Source organism: Aspergillus fumigatus, chromosome 3 (genome assembly GCF_000002655.1).
Source record: "Aspergillus fumigatus Af293 chromosome 3, whole genome shotgun sequence".
In the NCBI taxonomy this organism is placed as follows: domain Eukaryota; kingdom Fungi; phylum Ascomycota; class Eurotiomycetes; order Eurotiales; family Aspergillaceae; genus Aspergillus; species Aspergillus fumigatus.
The window spans coordinates 1249248-1258258 of NC_007196.1; the positions used below are offsets into that span (position 1 = coordinate 1249248).

General features: G+C 29.6%; 1 protein-coding gene across 1 annotated transcript; it reads right to left on the minus strand.

Annotated features, from left to right (window-relative positions):
* Positions 1 to 1987: 1987 nt before the first annotated feature.
* On the minus strand, positions 1988 to 4790 carry AFUA_3G04320 (uncharacterized protein). Its single transcript, XM_077804323.1, has 4 exons — positions 4097 to 4790; positions 3877 to 4030; positions 2811 to 3814; positions 1988 to 2763 (listed from the first exon to the last, which is right to left on the minus strand). Exons 1-4 carry the CDS (start codon positions 4507 to 4509, stop codon positions 2589 to 2591), a joined length of 1746 nt encoding a protein of 581 aa, XP_077660479.1. The 5' UTR covers positions 4510 to 4790; the 3' UTR covers positions 1988 to 2588.
* Positions 4791 to 9011: the final 4221 nt, after the last annotated feature.

Below are 9011 nucleotides of genomic sequence, written 5' to 3' on the forward strand. Positions count from 1 at the left end.
TTTATATACTAATTAATAATTATTAGAATTATATTAAATACCTCTTAATCTCATACTAATAGGGGTAGTAAGATAATAAAATCTATAGATAAATTACTTTATAGTTCTTATAGTATAGGTAATATAGTAAGCTTCTCTATAATAGGATATTAGGGAGTCTTAGTCTTCTAACACAATATATATATATATATATATATTCTTTAATGTTATATTATATCCTCGCCCTCTCCTAGTAGAATTTATACTAGAGTAAGGCTACTATTTTATCTACTTCTAGATGCCTTGTATAAGGGTTATTATAGCATATATTTAGAAGCTCTTACTATAGTATTAGTATATAAACAGTATCTTTAAATTATAAAAGACCCTTACTATTAATTTACTAGTTCCTAGCCTAAGTATTACTAGAGACCCTCTATAGCTACTTAAAAACTAGATATATAGGTATTCTTATACTATAGTTTCTAGATAATATTCTTTAAGTTATTAGCAAGTCCTAACCTTAGGGCTAATAGCCTCTATTACTACTACTGCCTTAGGAATAGGAATTCTAGACTTCCTACCCCTACTAATATATAGTAGTAGAGAAGATAATATTTTATATATAGATCTAACTACTCCTTCCTAAGATACTATATAATTAGTTAATACATTATAGTATAATACTCTTTCTTAAAGCTATCCTAGGCCTGCTTTATATTATTATAAGTATATATATAAAGTACTCTTTACTACTTCCTAAGCATAGCATCTTACTTCTCTTTTATATATATATTAAAATTTATTAATAGTCTAACTAGACCTAATCTTCTAGTGTTATTATCTCTAGGACCTCTCTCTAAAGTATTAACTATATATAAAGAAATCTCTATTATAATACTAGATATAAATCATACTAGATATCTATAGGAAGATAACTTTAATTATATTTATTAAGGCCTTATCTTTATCTATTAAAATTATTAGGGGGTCTAAGAGATAAAGATCTTAATACATTATATACAGAGATTCTAAGGTAAACTTATATAACTCCTATTTCTTACTAAATAGGAAGATAAATTTAATATAAAATATTATATTAATAGCAGTGCTTCTAATAATATTTAATAAAGGTATTTTAAAGCTATTTATCTTATATATATAATCTATAAAAAGAATATATAGATTATACTTTAAAAGCTATAAGCTGCTCTTATAGATATAAAAGAAAGAGACTAGTATATTATCATTATTTATCCACTAGTTAAATATCTAGTATTCTTCAGAAAGGGCTATAATAAGGTATTAAACTAGTATAAGGCCTTCTAGGAATTTCTTCTATAGCTATTAACATAGATTATAAATATCTTAATATTAGATATTGCTATCTCCCTCTACCTAAAGTAAGAGTAATACCTAATATATATTTATACTATTACTAAACTATTTCTTAATAATAGAGGTCTACTCTTATATCTCTAGATAGTAAGATAGTAGAGTATTAAATAGCCTAATATTAGAACTAGATTATAATTATACTCTAGATTTAATACTTTAATTATCAATTATCTAATAATTAAATATTCTAGAATACTTAATAATTATACTAAAGGGGTAGTTAATTTAATATAGAGTATAGTTATAAATAAGCTCTTATATATAATGCCTATAAATATCTCTGTAATTATACTAAAGATTAACTCTTATCTTAATTCTCTTCTTCTTTATTAAGTACTTTGTTATTAATATATATCTATATTTTTCTATATAAGAGTTAAATATAGTTCTAAGCCTTACTAAGGCTCTTAAAGAATTAATTAGTTAGTAGAGATTGTATAGAATTTATGCTTTTATTAGTATTATCTTTATTATTAGAGGTACTATAGTCTACTAGAGATAAGCTATTAGAAGTAGCTATTTTAGTATAAAATTATATATATCTTCTATATTAAAATATAAAGTAATTATATTATATAGTTACAATGCCCTATAGTAATACCCTAGAGGTTGGCTCTAGCCCTAGTACTTATATAGTTTTAGAGATTATATAATATAGAGTCTAGCTAATTACGGTAAGGGGGTATGTGACTAAGCTAGAGGGCTGTTTTTCTAAGATGGGGGGGTGTGTTTCTATTAAGACCCCAGTTATATAGTTCAGTATCACTATACAGTCCCTACTCTCTACTGCCCCACTGGATACAAAAAAAATAAATCAACAGGAAACAGAAACAAATGCAAATATGTCAAATGCCACCTTAACCCTACTCATGAGGGCCAGAACATCACAAGAGAACCAATGGAAAGGATATAGAATTTCGACACCGTACAATTAATTCTATTTGCTCTCCACTTAGACAAAGGGAGGAAAAATTCATAGCTGTACATGGTGACAGCTATCCAAGATGCTGGTGGGCTAAGCTAGACGGCCATCCAAAGAAGCCATGTGATCAGTCATTGACTCATTATCCAGAGAATAATAATAATACATACTTCCAACCATTAATACTCGATATATTAAGTTCTACTTGTAGCTGTAGCTTACCTTCATATCCTCAAGATGTGTAGTTAATAGCAATGCAGAGATCAGTACTCCTCTCCGAAGGCGCCGTTCAGTCATCAGGATATTCATCTCGAATATTGCTGACAAATGTATGAGAACAGCCATCCCACCGCTTGAAGTGCTTTCCTGCTGTTTCCACAAGCGTTTGCGGTAGCTCAAATAGGTCGGGGGTGATAATTTCGACATTCTCTTCCGCAACATAGCGTACGGACTTATCCTCAGCTCTAAACACAATCAGCAAATGCAGTGAAATAGAGCGCAGTTACCATACAATGCGTGGTAGAAACTTTGGTGCCTGCCGGCTTCCAAACGATCGATGCCCATCCTTCTCATCCACTGTTCGCTCGCATCGCACTCAGTATCCCAACCAGTGATAACAGCTAAGTAACTGTACCGCCGATGGCGGAAGACCTGACCGATCCTGTACCTTACTGTTTTGCGCTCAGGTGTCCGCCGTTTGACCTGCTTAGGTATCTCATCCACAGCTCGTACAACACGAAGGCTCTCAAGTATGTCCTCTTGGTGGAGCGTGCCTTGAAAAAGTGGTACAAGATACTGCTCAATCAAATGGGCATCTGAAGGAAAGTCCGTAGCGAAGAGTTCCAAGAACCAAGGTAAGTAGTGCCTAAGTTCTGCCGGCCGGAAAGAGGTGGAAAATAACAGTGACGACCAAAGGGCAGCATATCTTGCACTAACCGCATCGACAGGAGCCAGATGTGCTCTAGATGTCTGGAAAAGGCGTTGAACGGAGTTCATGATGTTTTTGCCACAACGCAATACAGTATCAGCAACCCCAGACGCACGAAGGAAAGCTGCTTGCTCGGCTGCTGAAGCCCCCAGGAAATTCAGCTGATTCTGCAGGTTCTCAATAGGTGTCTCTTCTGCAGATCGAAACGGATCCATAAAAATAGGCTCAATCAGCGTCGCGGGCGGGATTGCGTTGCCATCAATGTCCTGGCCTCTGGGTGGCATGACTATGACATGAACATGGAAAGGAAACCCACAAGGCCGAGCGTCAAGGTTTATTTTTTGAGCGACGTAGCAGTAGATAGCTGCTGAAATCAAAGGAAGTGAATTATGATCAGGATCATTTATTGCAAAACCTAGGAAATTGTGCTCTAGGCAATGGTAATCCCGGCCCAACTGAATGCCTGTCAAATTGCTTTCTCTGAGGTATGTTGCGACGGCTCGCGCCTTCTCACGAGGTGTGAGTATATTTATATTAGGGCAGTATGTGAAAATATGCAAGGCTATTTCATCTAGCCTATTCACAATCTGGTTACTGATCAGTAGGTGTTTTGCCTCTTTATCTTTCCAAGCTTGAATGTTTTGCATACTTCATCCAGGTTCCCGAAACTGCTCTCTGGGAGGAAAAGATCAAACGCACCCAAAGCCCTTTCCAGGGACACAGGGTCCCCGTTTCTGAGTTTGACCCATTCTGGGACCGCAATGCTCCGATGGAGACAGGTCAGCAGCGCCCTTGCGTAATACCTTTTGTTAAGATAGCGAACGTTAATCACATGGAAAATGATCAGATATTATCAATGGGAGCGCCACCTTCTGGCCAAGTAGTCCTCTGTGTCTGATCCTGCGGAAATATGGCGAAGTAGGGTATCCTTGATGTCATATCCGAGCCCAATGATGGTTCGAAATTTCTTGATTCTTCCAGTTTGCCTGGCAAGAATACTGTTAAGAAGCTGGCATGTCCTCTGATCAATAAGGTGTCGAGAAATGTAGAGTGCTTTCCAGTCTACTTCAGAGGCGGAACTCCTATAGCTTGTTGCTATATCATGTTTGGGATCCCAGAACTTGAAGTAGGTTTGACAATAGAATCTCCATAGTAGAGGTTCATTTGTGATATTTTGAAACTTGCGGCAAGTCTGTCCCAGTGCAACCGATGAACAAGGGGAGCAGTTGCACAGAATGGTGTATAGTAGCTCTTCAGGAAGACAATCAAGAGACAAAACCATACCGGTACATAAGGAGGGGGGAAATGAGGGATAATGAAATGTTGTCGTTTCAGTCTGATTGACACCTAAGTAATAGGAGATATATGCGTTGCTAGATATGCTGCATACTTCTGTTTCTCATCTCTTGGGATGTATGCCATAAATTTCAGGTGATACCTCAGAATCTTCCACTGCACTTTACAGAGAATGACCCACAGGGGTTATTGTCGTTGCAATAATCCATGTCACATAGGAATGTCCTATAGGGCCTTAAATATCATGAAGTATAATAATTGTTAAAAAGGATAATACTATTATAATATCAACAGCTGCATCAGCTGCTGAATGATATAATTTATGAAGCATATATGGTGATAACTGTGATATCTAGGTATTATTACTACTGTATGAGTGTATGTATGGAATCAACTAATCATTTAGATGATTAGATCATTACATCCCTTAATAGCTTGGGTAGAGTTATAAAAAGAGAGTGTATTTAACTATTTACTTTAATACTAAATACTATTATACTAGCTACCTTACCTAGCAGCCTAGTGGGATATGTACAGGGCAGCAATTGGCGGCTGGCCTACTCTGTAGAGTTGCATAACTGAATTGCAAAAGTCAAACCAAATCCTCACCAAACCTGCAGTGGTTTGATTTTAGTCTGGCAGTCCCTAGCCTAGGGAACCACACTGGTTTTAGTTTCCTTAGGTTAAAACTAATATAAATAATAAGTTTAGTTAAAACAATTAGCTATAATTTCAAGGAGTTATTAGATTTAATCATTTATTTAACTAATAAGTCTAATATGCACTATTTTAGATGAAAATTTTCTAATTTCGAGGGTTAGGATTTACCTAATAATTTTAATATCACTAGATAGATAGCCCTATATCTGGGCTATCTAAATATATTAATATTAATTTAGAATATCTAGTCGTGGCTAGGATATAAGAGAATTATTTCTATTATTCGTTTATAGAAGTGATGGTACTTCAATAATATATATATGTAATTGGGGTGTTAATAATTATTAGGCTGGCTGTTTGGGAAGGGAAGGGAAGGGAATGGGAAATCACACACACTATATGCTCCCCTCCTATTTTAGGCTAAGGTATAGGAATCCTATCCTAAAACCTTTATTATATATATAAGAGTCCCCAAAAAGCTAGGAATAAGAAGGAAATTAATAATTAATTGATTATTACAGGGAATTCCCTTCTGGTATGGGCACTTTTTTATATAACAAGATGTTCCCTCTATTATATTCTAAACTATTATAAATAAACCTATTATTGTGTATCCACTATCACATGCTTGTATGTTTATTAATGATAACTTAAAATATAAAAATTATATAATAAAGAACCATCTTCCATATTATAAAATAGGTAGCCCTAGATTGTAGTATATCCTTAGTTATCTTGGGAGGACTTAATTAGTAATAATTAATAATAATACTAGTTATCTCTATGCTTATTAAATTAGTTAAATTATAGATATAGTTGTTACTACTTACTACCTAAGAAAGTTGATTAACTTTAGTAACTTGGGTATTTAGTTACTTATTAAAAAATAATATACTACATAAGGTTTTCTATACTATTAGTATACTTTAGTATTTATTAGTTAAATTAAAAAAATTTAAGAAGTTTTTACTATTTAATACTAATTCTATATTAAATTTATTATTTTTAGTATTTATTAGATTATTATTACTCTATATAGCTAGAGCTACTTATTAGTCTACTACCTTAGTCTATAAATAATTAAATTACTAGATATAAGTTTCTAAGAAGCTAATTTTAATAAAAAAGTATTAAATTAATAACTTAACTTTAGGAATTTAAGGAATGTAGGTATAGAATAGTATAAGATCTTAATATAGTAACTTTAGCCTGAATTATATTTATATATTAGATTTTTATAGGATAATTAATAGTATCTAATATATTATAGTATTTATTTATAAGATAATAGCTATCTGGTCAAAAGACTATTTAAATAGCTATAGAACTATATATTATTTATACTACTAATCTTTCATTATCATTATTTATAAAAAAGGTAACACTATTTAGGATATTTAAACCTCTAAAAAATATAAGTTAAGGACTTGATAAAGAGTAGCTTATTAAGGAACTAGCTAAGTAATTAAAACCAAAAATCTAGAAATTTTTAATAATACTAGCTCTTATTTAGTAGCTTTAAGCTTAATTTAGGCTCTTTATTATTTAATACTTATTATAAGTAACTAGTAATTCTATTATTAGTAATATATATCTTATTAGAATTACTAAGAGTAAATAATAAACTAAATACCAGGTTGTTAAAAGATATACTAATAATAGATCTGTTAGAACTATATTATAATAATATAATAATATAGTAGGTCTAGATCTAGATAGGAATTAAAATCTAATTTTTACTAAATATTAGTAAGAATAGCTAAATATATATAATAATATAGAACATAGTTATAGTATTAATTTAGATATTATATTATATATAGTTTAATATAGCACACTAAGATATATACAGTAATAAATATTATAAGAGTTATAAATACTAATAAGGATAAGGAGATTAATTACTCTACTTTTTATTATTCTAAAATAAGATATTATGACTAGGATAAAAGTTATAGATTAAATAGTAGACTTAGTAGTAGTAACTATAATTATTATCTATATTATTATTAAATAATAAAAAGCCTTAGATATTCCTATAGAAGAGAAGAAAGATCTAATACTCATAATAAGGAGAGTTAGTATCCTATAGATATTAGATCCTTTTACCCTAATATATTAATCTTAAAGGGTAATAGTAAAATCTATAAAAAGAGATAGTAAGACCTTTCATTACTATACTATAGTATTTATAAATTATTATAGGATCATTGAATAATATAGATCTATTATTAAAATTAGTTAGAATTAAGATACTTACTTTTATAATAAAGCTATTAAGTAGTAGAATTCTAAACTAAATAATAATATAATAAGGGCTTATATATATAACTAATAATGAGGACTAGTATAATATTATTAAAAAGTAATTTAGGCTGCTGCTTAGTTGGGCTAGATAAAGACTAGATAATATTTTATATATAGTTACCAATATTATAGTTAAATAGCCTTTTCTAATAGATTAATTATTTCTCTTATAAAGTAATGTAGTGAAAAAGAAATTAAGTTTCTACTAGTTCTTAGAGTAGAGTATAAATATATAATCTTAATATAATACTATACAAATTAATTGATAAGCTCTATAGATAAGGGAATAATAGTAGTATAATTTCTTAACCCATAAGAAATTAATAAATAAATTTAATATATTTAGTATAAGTATATCCCCTAGCTACTCTACTCTATAGGTAATAATTTAAAATATATTATATAATAGTTTCTATAGTTATTATCTATAAGCTACTTAGTCCAGGATAGTAAGATATATATCCTAGAATACCTATTCTAGTTATTCTAATTACTTATATTATTAAAACTAAGCTTTCTAAACCCCTTTATACCTAGATTATAACTATAATCCCTATGGTTTTCTAGTATCTAATCACTAAAACTAACCCTAATAATAGCCTAATTTTATAATAGTTATATCTTTAGAGATTATAATGCTAATAAATAAGCTTAGAGAATCTTAGTATTACCCATAGTAATATTAGAGTATTTAATAAAGATATTTATTTTACTCTGAGAGAATATCTGAATTATAAATATATTTAGAGACCTTAAGTATATTATAGTAGTAAGGCTAATAATTATAAAGCTTATAATAATAATTTTACTATAATAATAATAAAATAGAATTTATTAACTAGTTTAATTAGCTGCCTAACTATTATAGAAAAAGGAAATAATAAAATAATTCAGATTATAAAGAATGAAAGTAGGACTTTATTACTAATACTTATTTTAAATAAGTAATCTAATATTATAATTCTAAGAAAGAGTTCCTATTATATAATGTACTATATATATATATATTACAGTATAAAAATATAGATATCTTTTACATCAATATAGTAGATCTCCTAGTAATTAGCGCTACTCTAAGTTTAAATATCTATAATAGTAGTGTAGGGTTTTATTCCTAGAAGTATACTATAGTTAAAGTATTTCTCTACATAGATAATAATTATAATAATCTACTTAAATTCAAGATATATACTATAATGATTAATAAGGATTTTCTACCGAAGTATCTTTTAAGGATATAAATTAAAGAGTACTCTATACTATTTCTAGTCTATAGTATTACTAATAGCTTTATAAGTACTTATATTATTCCTCCCTACTGAGTATTGTATATAATGATATATACTTAAATTACTACATAAAGTATATCTTACTAATAGTCTTAAAGTTAATCTATTTATCAATATAAATACAGTAGATATGATTTATAATTAATCTTACTAAATATAAAGTAATTATAGCTATATATAAGGATATAGAATTTCCTCTAATTATACCTTTAAAGCTATTAAAATAGAACTA